Source organism: Oncorhynchus kisutch, linkage group LG14 (assembly GCF_002021735.2).
Source record: "Oncorhynchus kisutch isolate 150728-3 linkage group LG14, Okis_V2, whole genome shotgun sequence".
Taxonomy (NCBI): Eukaryota; Metazoa; Chordata; class Actinopteri; order Salmoniformes; family Salmonidae; genus Oncorhynchus; species Oncorhynchus kisutch.
The window spans coordinates 44,788,971-44,807,557 of NC_034187.2; the positions used below are offsets into that span (position 1 = coordinate 44,788,971).

At 42.5% G+C, this 18,587-nt stretch overlaps 2 protein-coding genes across 3 annotated transcripts in view; one reads left to right on the forward strand and one right to left on the reverse strand.

Annotated features, from left to right (window-relative positions):
• On the reverse strand, positions 1-14,284 carry supt7l (SPT7 like, STAGA complex subunit gamma). 2 transcript variants are annotated; one of them, XM_020500828.2, is made up of 5 exons: positions 14,199-14,284; positions 7,869-8,348; positions 7,243-7,567; positions 5,946-6,183; positions 1-3,942 (listed from the first exon to the last, which is right to left on the reverse strand). In XM_020500828.2, the coding sequence occupies exons 2-5, from the start codon at positions 8,303-8,305 to the stop codon at positions 3,662-3,664; spliced, it is 1,281 nt and encodes a 426-aa protein (XP_020356417.1). In that variant the 5' UTR covers positions 8,306-8,348; positions 14,199-14,284; the 3' UTR covers positions 1-3,661. The 2 variants fall into 2 exon arrangements, with proteins under 2 accessions (XP_020356417.1, XP_020356416.1); XM_020500827.2 differs by having other exon boundaries at positions 14,162-14,264.
• slc4a1ap (solute carrier family 4 member 1 adaptor protein) overlaps positions 13,252-18,587 on the forward strand; it is a 17,258-nt gene continuing 11,922 nt past the window's right edge. The window contains exons 1-2 of the mRNA XM_020500826.2: positions 13,252-15,314; positions 15,539-15,737. Coding sequence (XP_020356415.1) covers positions 14,487-15,314; positions 15,539-15,737 — 1,027 coding nt within the window. The 5' untranslated portion in view covers positions 13,252-14,486. The remainder of the gene's footprint in view (positions 15,315-15,538; positions 15,738-18,587) is intronic.

Here is an 18,587-nt window from a genome sequence, read left to right on the forward strand (position 1 = left end):
TTTGACATAAAGAAGGCATTTATTCATTTTAACATTAAATTAACACCATCTCAAAGAAAGCATTTATCCAACTAATGTTTCCTACATGCAAGAACATAAACTACAATGTCTTCACCATCAGTTCATCAAGTGAGGAGTTGGTGGAAAAAAACAAAACTAAGAGCCATTGAATCATTTTGAAAATAGAGAAAATAAGTACTACCTGTGTAACCGCGCCATCTTGTTATTTCCTTTCATGGCCATCCATTTGCATTCTGCAGTCTCTCAATGGTCCTTCTGAAGAACGTTGTATGACCACCCAGTTCAGTAGATAGAATGGCCATCTCTACTACTCAACAGCCTTTCCGAAACACACCCAAATCTAAGCCAACCCAGCACCCATATACCCTCATAGTATCTGAAAGGATTGGGTAGAAGTATGCAAAATGGCTGACACTGGGTTACGTTTTGGTCATATTAGTGTTGTCACAATACCAACATTTTACTAACGATACGATATCAACCCAAGTATCACAATAACGAGTAGTATTGCAACACCACAGGAAAAAAAAATTCTGTGGCCTAGCGTCCTGTTCGCCCCATCCCCCACTGACGCTTGTTCATGTTTCTAAACGTTATGTGCATATGCTACACACAAAAAAAACTCACTGATATTCACACTTCTACTCAATACAACACATTGAATTTAACTTCACACTGTTCACTTGTATAATAGAATACTGCTTAGAAATGGCTGATTTTATCATACTTCCAAAGGCCTACTTGTGATTTGGTTGGAGGAAGGAATATACATGCATAATGATCTGCATGTCATTGTGGCAGTAAGGGGAAAACGCTACATTACATTTTCTTTACTCTTCAGTTAAGAGACCCACATACTGCCTCCCTCGCTCTCATAAACACACACCGCTCTCTCTCCCACACACACATACACACTGCTCCCAACTTTAAAAACATTAGTCACCAAGCATAATTTAAGGGGCACCAGAAAGAGAGATTTTTTTTATATACTGAACAAAAATACAAATGACACATGGAAAGTGTTGGTCCCATGTTTCATGAGCTGAAATAAAAGATTCCAGAAATGTTCCATATGCATAGAAATCTTATTTCTGTCCAATTTGGTGTACAAATTTGTTTACATCCCTGTTAGTGAGCATTTCTCCTTTGCCAAGATAATCCATCCACCTGACAGGTGTGGCATAACAAGAAGCTGATTAAACAGCAGGATCATTACACAGATGCAACTTGTGCTGGGGACAATAAAAGGTCACTCCAACCGGCACAGCCAGAAGAGGACTGGCCACCTCTCATAGCCTGGTTCCTCTCTAGGTTTATTCCTAGCCACCGTGCTTCTACACCACTTCTACACTTCTACATTGCTTGCTCTTTTGGGTTTTAGGCTGGGTTTATGTACAGCATTTTGAGGTATCAGCTGATGTAAGAAGGGCTTTATAAATACATTTCATTTGATTTGTGCAGTTTTGTCACACAACACAGTGCCACAGATGTCTTAAGTTTTGAGGGAGTATGGCATTGGCATGCTGACTGCAGGAATGTCCTCCAGAGCTGTTTCCAGAGAATTGAATGAATTCTCTACCAATGTCGCTTTAGAGAATTTGGCAGTACATCCAACCGGCCTCACAACTGCAGACCACGTGTAACCATGCTAGCCCAGGACCTCCACATCATGCTTCTTCATCTGCGGGATCGTCTGAGACCAGCCGCCCGGACAGCTGATGAAACTGGGGAGTATTTTGGTCTATAACAAAGCCCTTTTGTGGGGAAAATTGGCTGGGCATTGCTCCCCAGTGGGTGGAACAGTCTCCCAAGTGGATGGGCCTATGCCCTCCCATGGCTGCGTCCCTGCCCAGGGGATTTGAAATCTATAGATTGAGGCCGAATGAATTTCTTTAAAATTGACTGATTTGCTTACATGAACTTATAAAATATTTTTTATTGTTGCATTTATATTTTTGTTCAGTATAGTTTAGGCTTACAATAGGCCTATATAAATCCTACTTTTTTGAAGCACATCTCATGAGTAGCAGATCATTTTCCTTTCTTCCTGTGGCAATCAAATTTGGCTAGACCTACTGTCAAGTTACAAGATTGTTAGCTAGGTAACATGACTGAACAACGTTTTTCTTCTTCTTATCAAACCAATAATTAGCGAACCTGGATTCAAACGGCCCGCAACATGGTTTGTGAAATGATTTGAATTTTTTTTTTGCATGAAATTGCGTAGGAATATATACATTTTTTTTTTTACCATTTGAGCTAGACAAGCTGTTTTCTTTGCTGTAATACTGCAGTCATGTCTTTAGCCAAGCTGCTTTTCCTCTCTGGCATTTAAAGAGGCTGCATGACAGCGAACTTGCAAAGCCTACTCAAATTGGACTGTGGTCCTGGTTATACCAGGGATGAAATTATATTTTTTATATTCTTAAATCCCATTCCTTTACTAGATTTGTGGGTATATGTTGTGTAATTGTTAAGATATTGCTTGTTAGATATTACTGCACTGTCGGAGCTAGAAGCACAAGCATTTCGCTACGCCCGCAATAACATCTGCTAAACACGTGTATGTGACCAATACAATTTGACAATGTATTAACTTTTCTCGCTCTGCTTCAACATTTAACTGAAGGCCCCTCGGGGTCTGCATCCCCGCTTGCCATCACAGCTAAATTATATTATAAAAACTGATGAAATAGAAGTGCAGGAAGAGCGGAAGGAGAAAAGCAGGTGAGTAAGGGCTGATAGGGGATGTGGCTGGCGGATTACAGCTGCCACACGTGATATGCGCATGAAAGTGAAGTGGACTTTATTGGACTGGCACATACAAGACATACAAGACTAGTTCGCTTAAATTTAACTGTATTTATAAACAAAACTGACTTTGTAAGCATTTTAGAACAGGCGCCAGTGGGTTCTTTAGATCGGTGGGGGCGAAATATGTGGTAGTACTTGTATTTGTAAATGTTGGTATCATAAGTATCATGCCGTTTTGGTACTGTGGTACCGGTATACCGTGCAACACTAGGACATATAGACCCCTTTCCAGTACACAACACACTGACGTCACCCACAGATGTGCGCGACTCTTGGCTGCGCTCATTCAACAGACGATATTACATTTTTTATTACTTCTAAACAAAATAACTTTTACAATGCTTGAAAAGTCGCTAAGATTACATTTGTTTGTGATCTTTGCAAAATAACTATTTTGCATGGAGCAGTTGTTCGCTAGAATGCTAACGCTCATTGTCATAGAGCCATTTTACTGGTTGAAGGTTAAGTGTTTTTTTTTTACGTATAATGCAGTTGATTTGCGATGATGACACACATATTATATAAAGCAGGACATTCACACGAGCCTTAAAATCCAATTATAATCCAAAAGTAGTGTGAAATGCATTCATAAGCAGCATGTAAATAGAGGCTTTTTTTTGCTGGCATTCTAGAATAACTCCCATGTTCTGCCACCAACTAGCGCGCATGGCCCTCGTGCTGAGACCTATCCAATACTTTCAGATCTGTTCGGGGAAAATGGACAACGGCATAGGAATTTGTTTGCAACCTTGCAATGTTTCGTATGGCCACTATGTGCCAATGTTACCTTGACACAAAATGGCTACCTCCGCAAGTCTGAGGCTCCTCATATCTTCTTCATGCGCTTCCTGGGCCTCTGGTTGAAGACGGGTGACGTGCTCATGAGTGAGTCGGGAGAGTGCGAGGCGTAGCTGCCGTCCGACGCCGCCCCTCCGGGCGAGGGCGCCATGCCGTCTGCCTCGCTCATGGTGGACATGGGCCCTCCCTCCTCGAACACATCACCTCCCAGTACCCCGTGGCCTGACACCTGGCCCTCCTCGCTGTCCTGGGGCTCCATCTTCACCTGCGACAGGTGCCACAAGGGGGAGCTGATGGCAACTCCACTGCCTGTCAGGGACACAATGGCCAAGATGGGCAGAACTCGGTTACAAATATTGAATGTTAAGTAGTTATTTGTAATCAAATCTATGTTATACAGTTAATATTATCATTCCCTCTTGGTCCCTGAGGGTATCATACCAGTGTTTGTCCGACTTAAGAAAAGTACCTATATCATGTAGGCCTAAATGAAGCATATACAGTGCCTTGCGAAAGTATTCGGCCCCCTTGAATTTTGCGACCTTTTGCCACATTTCAGGCTTCAAACATAAAGATATAAAACTGTATTTTTTTGTGAAGAATCAACAACAAGTGGGACACAATCATGAAGTGGAACGATATTTATTGGATATTTCAAACTTTTTTAACAAATCAAGAACTGAAAAATTGGGCGTGCAAAATTATTATTATTATTATTATGTTAGAATCAGTACAATACTTTTAGGGTATTTTTTTAACACAACCAACTCATGTTATGTATGTCCTTGGACAGTGAAGCTAACATGTTAATTTGGTCTCTAAAGAACATTTAGAATTTCAGATCAACTGATCACTATGGCACAATAATACAGAATGTCACCTCTTATCTGACCTGGGGAGAACTGGATTTCAACCACACACACACACACACACACACACTTATTCACCTTTATAATAAAGCATTGCATGTATTACACCGCATTTGCGTAGTGGCATGAAGCAGTAAAGTAGAGGCACTTACAGAAGTTGCACACATGGAGAAATGTTTTTGTAACCTAGAGGTACAATTGTTGACTTTTATAAATACATCTCATGCAATTCTACGTCATTTTACATGACTGGAGACTTTGGCAGAATCTTTTTTAATGCGTACAAATAATCAAAATGACAGGCTACTTTGACACTGAGAATCTGAGATCAACAAAACTGAACTTGTCTTGAATCAATGGCCGAGGCGTGTGGAGACATTATCAGCTACAATATGAGGAGGAAATTATAATCCTAAAAATGCTTTCCAGTTTCACTGACTAACACAATGATGCTCAGCTCATTCACTGGTGATGGCCTATGCACTCATGCCAAAAGTCTCTCATTTTACTTTGTAAAAACATATTTGGAAGTTGATCAAATATTTTGGTAGCCTACAGCAGATAGATTTAGTCTTCTCTTTTCAGCAGGAACCATTTGCTTTCCAAACTGTCTTTTCCCTCAATTGTATTTGAAATATTGCGTGCGGAAGGCCTGTTTAAACTGCATGCTGCATGTTCACTGACAGATTTGCCATGCGTTCCCGACTGTAGGCGATGCCTTGTTATTGGGCTACGTCCACAGCTTGGAGAATTAATGAAGAGGCAACTCGAATTAACTTTGATCTCTTATTATATTTTTTTTATATTGCAAAAAGTGAATTATTTTTCATGTCACGACAGGTACCGGATCCAGCCAAATAGGTTCCGTAATGAAACGTCCAAAACGGAGAGGTGCCAGATCTTGTTCCGGCAGGGCCATTTGGACATAACAGCACTTTATGGATCTAGTCCCCCCATTTTGAAGAATTCATAAGTATTTGGACAAATTCACTTGTATTAAAATAGTCTAAAGGTTTTTGTTCCCATATTGCTTGCACCCAATGACTACATCAAATTTGCGTCTCTAAAAACTTGTTGGGTGCATATGCAGTTAGTTTTGGCTAAGTTACAGAGGTTACACAACAGATGCTGACCTCTCATCATTACCAATAACAGGGAAGGTTATCATCTTTGTATCTCTAACTTTATCACTCGTCATTATTCACGATTCATTCATGATTTGTCATAATCGCGGTAGCATCCAAATGAATGTTCAGACAGTTCAGTCATTGCGTGCAAGGGATGAGACCAAATACTACACTTTAAACTACATTATGTTAATCATTTGATCTCAATTCCAAAATGCTAGAGTACAGAGCCAAAGTAAAAAATGTAATTTCACTGTCAAAATACATATGGTGAGGACTGCACATAGTATTAGTATTACGGGGGTATATATGGTACCTGAGGTGTGTGGTGAGTGTTCCCCCTCCAGGCCCCCAGCCAGCCTCTCGTTTGGGGCCCCCAGAACCCCCATGGGGAGGGCCTGATCCCCAGAGGCCTGGTCCGCCTCTGGCTCCTCGCTGATGGGGAAGGCAATGTCATTCATGGGTTCCTCTTTGATCCGCGGGGGCTTGGAGTCCTCCAGGGCCTTCTCAGGGTTCACCAGCCGCTCATACTCCTCCGACAGCTCCTTGCTGACCTGGGAACAGCCCCAGGGGATAGATAAGAGGGTTAACAGTGAGCTCCTTGCTGACCTGGGAACAGACCCAGGGGATAGATAGAGGGTTAACTGTGAACTCCTTGCAGGGCCTTACACTGACATTGTTTTTCTAAAAGGAGCAAAAATGTTGGCGCACACAAAGAAATTTAGGAGCACAATGAAAGTATGCTTGTTTTTATAATAAATGACTAAAGGTTCATGAATAAAACGTTTTTGGGAGTGTTCCATGCTCAATCAAGCACAATGTCCTGTCAAATATTTCAATCACTTAGGTGAGACAAATGTTCATCTGCCCTTTTGAGGGCCGGAGGTTACAGCGGTAACAGGACACGGTCTGTCCGACATCTCTTCGCAAGCAGTTGAGCAAGCCTAAACTAACATTAAAAAATGACCTAGCGTGTGAACAAAATAATGTAAATAGCCAAGAAACACGAGGACAACATCACACTTCAGTAGACATTCGAGTAAATTGGACTTCTATGCCTGTACGCTTCTAAAAGTGACTCTTTCAGCACTTCACTCACAGTGCGGCCCCCCCCCCCCCCCCCCCAGGCACTAATGCTGCGCTAGGTGGGCTAGCTACCTGCTATAAAACAGCTTGCATGTGCTCATAGTTTACTTTTTCTGTTCTCACATTATACATTTTTGGGCGCAAATGCGTGTAAAATGGTTGCACTGTGGAGCCTGGTATTGCTGACTTTGAACTGAACAGAAGGGATAGTTTTAACAGTGGGGTGGTAAATAGCTCTTGGCTGACCTAGGAACAGCACAGGGGATAGAGAGTTAACAGTGGGATAATCTAACCTACACAGGACTAGAAGGTCAAATAAACTCCACAGGGTGCAGGTGCCTGGTCTCACCTAGCCATGTCAATATCAGCGTCATGTTCAGGAGGGAGTAATACTATCAGTCTGTTGTACACAATGGATGTCTATATGATCCTTTCACAACGTTGTGTCCTACTAAACACAACACACTTTTTTCCCCCAGTCACCACATCACAAAGTCCATCCCAAATCAACACCAGCAATTCCTCACCTGGAGCATGTGGCTGTGGTAGTCCTTGATGCGCACCTGCCAGAAGCGCTGCAGGGCCAGCACGCTGCCGATGCCCACCTCGTGGAACACCTGCTCTACCACGTCCGGGAAGGGTGTGGCGCCCAGGCGGGCCTCGCGGTCCGCGGCCGTGCGCAGCAGTCGGCTGAGGCGCAGGTAGTGCTCGTGGGCCAGGTCAGTCAGGGTCTCCAGCACGCTCTCCTGGGCCGACTCGAAGCCGGCGTGGGCCAGGACTGTGGCCACTGATTGGTACAGGAGCTGTCGGCACGAGGGCCAGCTCAGCTCCGTGACGGGCTCACCTTTTCCCCTGTATGGGGAGAGGGGAGAAAGAGGAGGTGAGAGACAGAGGGAGAGAAAGTTGAAGATTGAAGGAGGGATGAGACAGAACTTGCTCACAGGAGAAAACTTGGAGCGTAAACTGATAATTCTTTGCCTTATAGTTTCCAGCGCACTGTTCACCACATTCTTCCACACAAAAAACTGGATCATAATCCGTTTTGCTTATTGTGACTTGAATGTAAAGTTCAATTAATAAACATAGATCACAGTACAAAGTGACACTGTGAATGCCACTGCAACAAGTCAAGACACAGCCATTACTCTCTTACATGTAAAAGTCACTCTCGGGGTCGCTGTGGCAGAGCTGGAAGGGCTGCCAGGGTGCCTTGCTGTCCAGGGGCAGCAGGTCATCAGGGGCGGCCGGCGGTGTGGGTGGCCTTGGGGGAAGAGCTTCCCCTTCCTCCAGCCTGCTACTTCCTCCAGCACCACCGCCCTCTGAGGGGACCAGACCTTTCCCCTGGGCTGCAGCCAGGAGGCTGCGGAGGCGTCGGGTGTGCTGGCATAGCTGCACTGTGTGGATAGTGAGACTGCAGGGCTCAGAGGGAATGTCCAGCATGGTGGTGGGCCGGGGCCGCTGGGCCGAGGGCTGATGCAGAGGGGGGTCCTGCATCTCCACCGAGCGGAACTCGCGCTGGAGCAGGTCGAAAGAGCTGCGGCTCGGTGGAGCGCCTGCCGGCCCGGGGATCTCGCCCCAGTAACGCATCATCGTTCCCTCGTGAGCCGCTTCAGGCTCTCGTGTGATGAGGTTTCTGGTATGTTACAAAGCAGGGGAGTGGCAATCAGCACACACTAAAAGGAACAAGGACCTAATTTATCTATTTCCCTTATCCAGACCTGTGTTTCTGCCTACTGTTCTGGAGAGTGAATTGATTAAACTTAGTAACACAAAAAGGGAAGGACGGGGATAAGGGAACAAAAATGGCACTACCAACTATCCCTACACCCATTAAAACCACTATTCCACTACTTGGCCATATCTGATCCTGCACCAAGCCAGCAGCCTGGGAAGATGGGACACTATTGTTCAACACACCTTGAAACTCTTCTGCAGTAAAATCTCATACACCCACGTACTTCTCTGCAGCTGCTACCAGAAAATGTTTTTTTCCCTGTGATATAAGTTACAGTTCTGCAGTACAGTTGATAACAATGGGTAGGAACACTAAGAAACCAACCTTACTGAAGCACGTTATTCCCATCACTCTCTATTGACCTCTGCCTACTCACAGCAAGCCTCTTAGGGTCCCTCCTCCTGTACCCATCTTCCTCTTCTACTCTCTTCACTGTCTTAGCTTACGACACCTTCTGTGCTCCTCCGATCCTGGCAACCTCAACCTGCATTTATCTCACCGGACACTTCTAAGCACCAGCACCATTAGTACCCAATTCCTTTGCATCATGCCCCTCCTGCACACTTCTCACATCTAGGAATCTCCTAGCCCTTCATCATGACTCTCAGTTCCATTACATTACAGATAAGAGTCATTGGACGAAGGGGTCTTCTGTACAGGGGAGTTTTGATAAGAACATTAACACGTATCGCTTGCAGTACGGTTTTGGCAGCATAAGGACCTTATCTTTAAAACAAACAAAAAAACAATAAGGTTCAATTGATACACACCTTTATAGGGTTAGTTTTCCCACATTGCCATATATCCATGTTACAGCGCGTGTTTACAGAAGACAGAGCCACCTGTGCTAATTAGCCATCTAAGCATGTTTACGAACACCTGTGTGTAACGGAAGAAGGCTGCAACTGTCGGCTGCAATTGTGATGAAGCCGGTTAAAACACAGTAAATACATTAAGTGTACATTCGCATTTTGGAAGTTATTTTTGATGTGATATGAAAGTAAAGGGCTTTATGTTTCTGGAACCGTATTGCAATTGAGAATTGATTCAACAGGTGTAGACCTTACCGTGAAATGCTTACCTACAAGCCCTGGTTAACCTTTTTAGGGATAGGGGGCAGTATTTTCACTTTGGATGAATTGCGTGCCCATAGTGAACTGCCTCCTCCTCTGTCCCAGATGCTAATATATGCATATTATTATTACTATTGGATAGAAAACACTCTGAATTATAACAGAACAGGAAACAAACAGGAAGTGGAAATTCTGGGGCTGGTTGATGTTAAACTCATTATCTATTCACATCCCAGTAAGATATGGATCTGTTCGCACTTCCTACGCCTTCCACTAGATGTCAACAGTCAGTAGAATGAAGTCTAGTGTGATGTGGGGCCGGATGGCAGCTATTTGAGTCAGTGGTCTGGCAGAATGCCAGTTCCTGGTGAGGCGCATTTCTCATATCTCCATGCGTTCCATTACTCTGTAGACAAAAACGAATGCTCCGGTTGGAACGTTATTGGATATATATGATAACAACATCCTGAAGATTGATTCTCTACTTAATTTGACCAGTTTATTCGACCTGGAATATAACTTTTTGAAGTTTTCGTCCGAGTTCGCCTGGACCAGCGCCAGCTTTTGGACATGTGAACTAAACGTGCTAGCAAAAGTAGCTAATTGGACACTAGTAATGGACATTATGGAACAAAACAACAATTTATTTCTGAACATGGCGCCAATGTAAACCGAGATTTGTGGATATAAATATGCATATTATCGAACAAAACATAAATGTATTGTGTAACATGATGTCATATGAGTGTCATCTGATGAAGATTATCAAAGTTTAGTGATTCATTTTATCTCTAATTCTGCTTTTGTGACCATCTTTGGCTGGGAAAAATGGCTGTGTTTTTTTGGATTTGGTGGTGATCTAACATAAATACATGTTGTGTTTTCGCTGTAAAACATTTTAAAAATCAGACACGATGGGTAGATTAACAAGATGTTTATCTTTCATTTGCTGTATTGGACTTGTTAATGTGTGAAAGTTAAATATTTCAAAAAAATATTTTTTAATTTCCCGCGCCGCGTTTGATTTTTGCAGTTTGGATGAAAAAAAAGGAATCGCTGTGGGCTCAACATATAGAAATGAGAAGCAGGCCAAATATTTTTTGCACCATATTGCAGAGGTGGGGAGAGAAACAACATCAGAGAGAATCTGAAAAACACCAAATTTCTCTCCATCATGTCAGATGGCTCCACAGACAGTTCTGTGAAAGAGGAGGAGTTAGTTTGTCTGATTCTGTCACAAGAGCAAGATTGAGTCGAAGTTTGTCGGCATCAAGTCGGTGGAGAACGCAGACGCGGAGCGTGTGATGAGTGGGGAAGCAAGTTGGTCGCTCTGGGAACAGATGGAGCTGCTGTGATGACCGGAGCCAAGAATGGTGTGGTCAGCCGGCTGAAGGGGGCCAGAGCCTACATCATCGGCATCCACTGTATGGCACACCGCCTTGAACTGACCTTATCTGATGCCATCCGGTCCAACGTGATGTTTCAGAAAGTAGAAGACCTCCTCAGTGGGCTCTACACCTTCTACCACACCAGTCCGCTGAACAGGGCAAACCTGGTAAACAGCTTCCAGGCGCTTGGGCACACACCACTGGTTCCCACCAGAATTGGACACCTATTGCGTGCACTGGACCACTTCCTGTGAGGTTACCAGGGGCTTGTCCAGCACCTGGAATAGGTAGTGGCTCTAGATTGCTATGCTAAGTACTCCAAAAGTCATCATCAATATGTAATGTCAAGTAAATAACAACAAACACGGTTACAATTGGTAACACGTTTCAATGCTTTATGCACTGATAAAATGTGTCATATCTAATATAGTTTCTTTTGGACAGCAATTCATTGTATTTGTATGTCTTGGTTCTTTATGTATTTCAGATTCAATCTGCCGATGCCCAAAATGTCCAGACTTCATGGAGAGTGCAAAGAGGGTGATTGAGGTAGAGAGTGACGATTCTGATGAAGAGGTTTATAAGTTGATTAAAATGATTAAGCATTTGATAGGCTTACAAAACCTTCAAATGTCCTTATGTTTGATCCTTAAGTACATTTTGTGGCAAATAATTTTGAGTTCAAGACTTCTTCAGTTGTACTCAGGCTGGGAAATGAAATCTCAACCTAGCGCTGTGACATTGAACTGAGTGAATGGAATATGAATGACAGTCATCCAATATGCTGTAATAGAAATAAGGCCATGCTCATGGAAAAAATAAATAATCCTCCCTCATCTTAAACGGCACTGACATACACATTTCCCGTTATAAATGAGACCAGTCATAAAACTGTGCAAGTGAGAACGAGCATTATAACTCTGCCTGAAAAACACCCATTATTCACCTTACATTGTGACAATAATGCCCTTATTTGTTGTGTACCTTGGAAGTATAGGAATTAGGCAAAGACAGTATCTAAAGGAATTAGCAATGGTGAACTTGATCAAATGTCTTTGGAGGGAAGTGTTGGCAGATTTGTTCTTTTGTAATGACATTTGCTGTATCTGACCATTTCTGAAAGACAAAAACAATTGCAAATTGTTCTGGACCTGTAAACATACTGTTGGAATTCAATAATGTTCTGAATGTACTTTTCCCCAAATCTAAATATTTAGAATTTGCCCGCAAATTCTAAAACATCGTCTACTCTGAAAAATATACAACTACAGTAGCCTACAAAAGTCAATGCAAAAGATCAACTTCATGTTCACCTGTATGTTATAAACAGTTTTTAAAACGCAAAAACTTGAAATGATAGCCTTTCTAATAGGCCCAATTGGCTACATCGTGAATAATAACTCACCATGGCCAGAAAATGTGAGGAATTTATTCTGCAATGTTGCCAATTTCTTTGCAATATAATTAGGCCTATGTATTATGTTTATAAATGAAATATTGTCTACTCGAGAAATGTAACATTACATTATTCAGACATAGCCTACAAAAGGTACATGGAAAAGGTAAACCGTCTGTTCCACCATTAAACAGCACTACGGATCGGATCGCATAGAGCAAAATACTTGAAATAGCGCATCTATTTACTACTGTGAAGTGGGTCCAATTAAATGAGAGATGGGACAATAGTAGCCTATCCTAACTTGGCCTTTAGGCCATTTCGTGAGTACGAAACCATCAGTCACAAATAGGTGTGGAATTTATTCTGCAATTATCATGCAAATTAAATAAATAACATAAATAGATGCCTATTTCTAATTATTTTAGAATGTAAAGATAAAATACAGAAATTTTCACACGTCACTAACAGCAAATGATTGCATCTAATTATATTTAGGCCTAACTACAATATTTTTTTGTTACGAATAAGATTGCCATCATATATTCCCCAACGTTTACTACTAGGCTACTTTTTGCCTTCTTACAATGTAATACTTCAACCACTAGAACTTGTCCGTATGCATGGTCTAAAGTTTACAGGAGGATAAGCACATTCAAGTCAAATTCCGTTTTTATAAATGCCAACGTTTGCTTGGAAACTGGCCCACGCATGTTTTGGGGCATTTTTGTGCGCCTGTAGCGTTTATAAATGCGGCCCCTGTCCACTTTGACTCTACCTTTCCCAGTGCAGGCTCTATCTCCCTCACCGCAAATGGGTCTCCCAAAAACACATACTTTTCCATGAAACGTACTCAAACAAGGAACGAGGAATTATTAGATAGTATTCTATCTTTATTAACAACTTTAATCCGTTTTGCTAAACTTTCAACGCTACAATTTTCCATTAACTCTACTCAACGCGCCATCCGATTCTAACATACTTCCGCCTTTCCCACAGACAAGTCTGAACCAAAGATGTATATAACTCAACCAAGATACACCACATCCTTGTCGTTTGCATTGGGAACAAATGAGTCATAGTGGGCAGAACAAGCAAGGAGGTGAGCAGGAGCCACAAACACGAGCTAGCAGACATCTGCATATTTCCGTTTGGGAAATCTACTCTGAAGTGCGCATGTGCAATATCTCAATTCGACTTTGCACTCCTAAACAACGAGATTTTTTACAACTTTGCCTAAAGTTAGTCTATAAAACGCAGTCCATTCTGTTCATAACATATTTCTAGTTTCGGGAACAGAAAACTGTACTGAGATCAAATGTTTCATCCATGATAAAAGTTGTCTGCCAAAATCCATCTCCTTCCACTACCATATTTGACATTGAGTTGAAACGCCAAGCGGATGCTTCACATTTATACATCCAGTGAAATATCTGTCTCATTGTTCTGTCTGAACCGTTTCCACTCTCCTTCCAATATCACTATCGTCAGGTTTAATTTCTGAGCACGTATTTTAGTACTTGACGCCAGTCTTCCTCAATACTCAACTCCAAAAAAATCGACACTTATTTCTGCTACCTCATCCACTTTTGTAGAAAACTGTTCAAATGGTTCTTGTATCTTGAATTTGCCGCCATTACCATTTCTGCCCATAGTATAGTAGTGTTAGCTGGCTACTAGATACGATACAAATTACAATTACACAAATGAGGTGCATACGTTGTTTCTATGTAGCTTGTTAACTAGCTACGCCCGCTCAATGGATAATCCACGGTTTGCGGCGGCGCTTTATAATTTAGCTAGTTAACACAGCAATTTCATAGATTAGTACAAAATATATAGCTAGCTTCTCACCGTATTCGAAGATATGCAACGAGTATAGTTTACGTACAGAACAAAACAGCTTTCAGATGTTGCTTCTGGTCCGTGTCATTAAAAGGCACCGTGTAAATAATTTGAATGTTTGGAATAGTTCCTCCTTGCTAATAATTAGGCTTCACACAGTAACGTTAATGTATAAAACAAATTAATTTCGTTAATATGGTACCGCTTTACGGGTTCTGTATTTTAAGGCAATTCATAATATTTGCATAACATCCCAGATAACATCTCTGACGGTAACAATTAGCATGGAATTGTGTTACAGCACGGTCCGAGTTGAGAGCCGAACCAAATAAACATGGCGGACTCCTCGCGCACAGAAGAGTGTGAAATATTTACTGTTAAAGATATGGACACTCAAATAGAAGAACGTGTGAGTAATGAAAATGGTGGTGAATGTAACAAGGAAGAAGACGTGACTAACACTCAAACAGAGGACCCTTTCAAAAAACCTGCTCTCTTTGCCGCGCCTTCGCTCGTGAGTAAACGAGGTCTTGTCGCGAGCAGAGCAGCAAGAAAGCCTACACATGAAGAAAATGGCGACAAAGAACTACAACCATCTACTTCTGATAGTAGTGAGGCATCTGCAGATGAGCAAACCACCCCTGTCACGTCGGATAATGACAACACAACGTCACGGAAAGGTGTAGAGAGCGAAAATTATTCCGAAAAAGACCAGACTAGTGATGTCCAACCCCCACCAAGATTTCCTGTCAAAGGAACACCTATTGGCAAATTTAAACCCCACCCTCCTGTTCCATATGCCGAACCTCCTTGGGCAGGAGTGGCAGATGTCCCATATTCCCTAGAAATCCTCAAGAATGGCACTATAGTTGATACAGTCCCACTCACCCAGCAGAGTTATTTTGTGGTCGGACGTTTACCTGTGTGTGACGTATCCCTGGAACACCCCTCAATCTCCAGGTATCACGCTGTCATTCAATACCGTGGGCTGGCAGGAGAGGAGGAGGCAGTTGGAGAGGCAAGAGGGTTCTATGTCCATGACCTGGGCAGCACACATGGTACCTTCGTCAACAAGAACAAGATACCACCGAATACCTACATCAGAGTACGGGTTGGGCACGTACTCAAATTCGGGGGAAGCACTAGACTTTTCATCATGCAGGTAAAAAAAAAAAAGAATTGTTCCTTCATGCCAGAAAACATTACTTAGTGTTCATACCATTCAAAAATGGGCTGCTAAGTAAAATGTTATACACAGTGCACTTACTACCACAGGTAGGATAGATGTACTAGATTAGACATCCTTAGACTTCAAACCTCTATCACTTATGTAGTCCTTTACCATTGTAGTTCTGAATAGCCCTACTCTACTGTATATCTTGGCAGGGTCCAGAGTTTGACGAAGAGGCGGAGTCAGACCTGACTGTCACAGAGCTGCGGGAGCGAGCCAGGAAGCAGCGGGAGGACCTGGAGAGGAGGATGATGGGAGAAGGCTCGGATGAGGAGGAAAAGGAAGAGGGGAAAGAAAGCAGTGGCATCCAGGGAAAGAGTTTAAACAATGATTCGGGCTGTTCCTGGGGAATAGGTAAGCTTTCAGTGCTCAGCACCAGGAGAGACTGTAATGCATGGCTCAGAATTGTTTACTTACATTAATTGCAATTAACCACTGCTACCATATCACAGCTCTGTAGCTTCAAGCCCTCAATATGTTGACTCTCTCTCTCACCTTCCTATCTACCAATACATACAGTTGAAATCAGAAGTCGAGATACACTTAGGTTGGAGTCATTAAAACTCGTTTTTCAACCACTCCACAAATTTCTTGTTAACAAACTATAGTTTTGGAGGAGGTAAAATATATAGTGAAAACAATAGTGGTCCTAAAACGGAGCCTTGAGGAACACTGAAATTTACAGTTGATTTGCCAGAGGACTAACCATCCACAGAGAAAAAAATGATATCTTTCCGACAGATAAGATCTAAACCAGGCCAGAACTTGTCCGTGTAGACCAATTTGGGTTTCCAATCCCTCCAAAAGAATGTGGTGATCGATGGTATCAAAAGCAGCACTAAGGTCTAGGAGCACGAGGACAGATGCAGAGCCTCGGTTTGACGCTGTTAAAAGGTAATTTACCACCTTCACAAGTGCAGTCTCAGTGCTATGATGGGGCCTAAAACCAAACTGAAGCGTTTCGTATACATTGTTTGTCTTCAGGAAGGCAGTTAGTTGCTGCGCAACAGCTTTTGAATTTTTTTTGAGAGGAATGGGAGATTCGTTATAGGCCCATAGTTTAAAAAAATATTTTCCTGGTTAAGGCTTGGCTTTTTCAAGAGAGGCTTTATTACTGCCACTTTTAGTGAGTTTGGTACACTTCCGGTGGATAGAGAGATGTTTATTATGTTTAACATAGGAGGGCCAAGCACAGGAAGCAGCTCTTTCAGTGGTTTAGTTGGATTAGGGTCCAATATGCAGCTTGAAGGTTTAGAGGCCATGATTATTTTCATAATTGTTTTCAAGAGATATAGTCTTAAAAAACGTGACTGTCTCCCTTGATCCTAGGTCCTGGCAGAGTTGTGCAGACTCAGGACAACTGAGCTTTGGAGGAATACGCAGATTTAAAGAGGAGTCCGTAATTTGCTTTCTAATAATCATGATCTTTTCCTCAAAGAAGTTCTTGAATTTATCACTGCTGAAGTGAAAGCCATCCTCTCTTGGGGAATGCTGATTTTTAATTAGCTTTGTGACAGTATCATGAAGAAATTTTGGATTGTTCTTATCCTCAATTAAGTTGGAAAAATAGGATGATCGAGCAGCAGTGAGGGCTCTTCGATACTGCACGGTACTGTCTTTCCAAGCTAGTCGGAAGACTTTCAGTTTGGTGTAGCGTCATTTCCGTTCCAATTTTTTGGAAGCTTGCTTCAGAGCTCGGGTATTTTCTGTATACCAGGGAGCTAGTTTCTTATGACAAATGTTTTTTGTTTTTAGGGCTGCGACTGCATCTAGGGTATTGCTCAAGGTTAAATTGAGTTCCTCAGTTAGGTGGTTAACTGAATTTTGTACTCTGACGTCCTTGGGTAGGTGGAGGGAGTCTGGAAGGGCATCTAGGAATCTTTGGGTTGTCCGAGAATTTATAGACTTTTGATGATCCTTGGTTGGGGTCTGAGCAGGTTATTTGTTGCGATTGCAAACTTAATAAAATCGTTGTCCAATAGTCCAAGATCATGAGGATAAACATTAAGATCCACAACATTTATTCCACTGGACAAAACTAGGTCCAGAGTATGACTGTGGCAGTGAGTAGGTCCAGAGACATGTTGGACAAAACCCACTGACTCAATGATGGCTCCGAAAGCCTTTTGGAGTGGGTCTGTGGACTTTTCCATGTGAATATTAGTCAACAAAAATTAGAATATTATCTGCCATGACTACAAGGTCTGATAGGAATTCAGGGAATTCAGTGAGGAACGTTGTATATGGCCCAGGAGGCCTGTAAACAGTAGCTATAAAAAGTGATTGAGTAGGATGCATAGATTTCATGACTAGAACCTCAAAAGACTAACATTTTTTTTTTTTGTAATTTGGGAAGCTTGTGGAAGGCTACCTGAAATGTTTGACCCAAGTTAAACAATTTGAAGGCAATGCTACCAAATACTAATTGAGTGGATGTAAATTGTCATTGAAGTGAGGGATCTAACATTAAGTAGCCCTATTTTGAGATGTGCGGTATCACAATCTCTTTCAATAATGTCAGGAATGGAAGAGGTCTTTATTCCAGTGAGATTTCTAAGGCGAAAACATGTTTAGTTTTGCACAACCTAGGTCGAGGCACAGACACGGTCTCAATGGGGATAGCTGAGCTGACTACACTGACTGCTAGTGGCAGACTCCACTAAGCTGGCAGGCTGGCCTACACGTACCCTGCTGCCTGGCCTGCACGCACCCTGCTGCCTGGCCTGCACACACCCTGCTGCCTGGCCTGCACGCACCCTGCTGCCTGGCCTGCACGCGATCTCATTGTGGAGCTAGTCTGGTTCATTCTTGGGAGCAATTTCCAAATGCCTGAAGGTACCACGTTCATCAGTACAAACAATAGTGCACAAGTATAAACACCATGGGACCACGCAGCTGTCATACCGCTCAGGAAAGATATGCGTTCTGTCTCCTAGAGATGAATGTACTTCGGTGCGAAAAGTGCAAATCAATCCCAGAACAACAGCAAAGGACCTTTTTTATTTTATGTAACTAGGCAAGTCAGTTAAGAACAAATTCTTATTTTCAATGACGGTCTAGGAACAGTGGGTTAACTGCCTGTTCAGGGGCAGAACGACAGATTCGATTTTGCAACCTTTCGGTTACTAGTCCACCGCTCTAACCACTTAGGCTACTCTGCCGATCTTGTAAAGATGCTGGAGGAAACGGGTACAAAGGTATCTA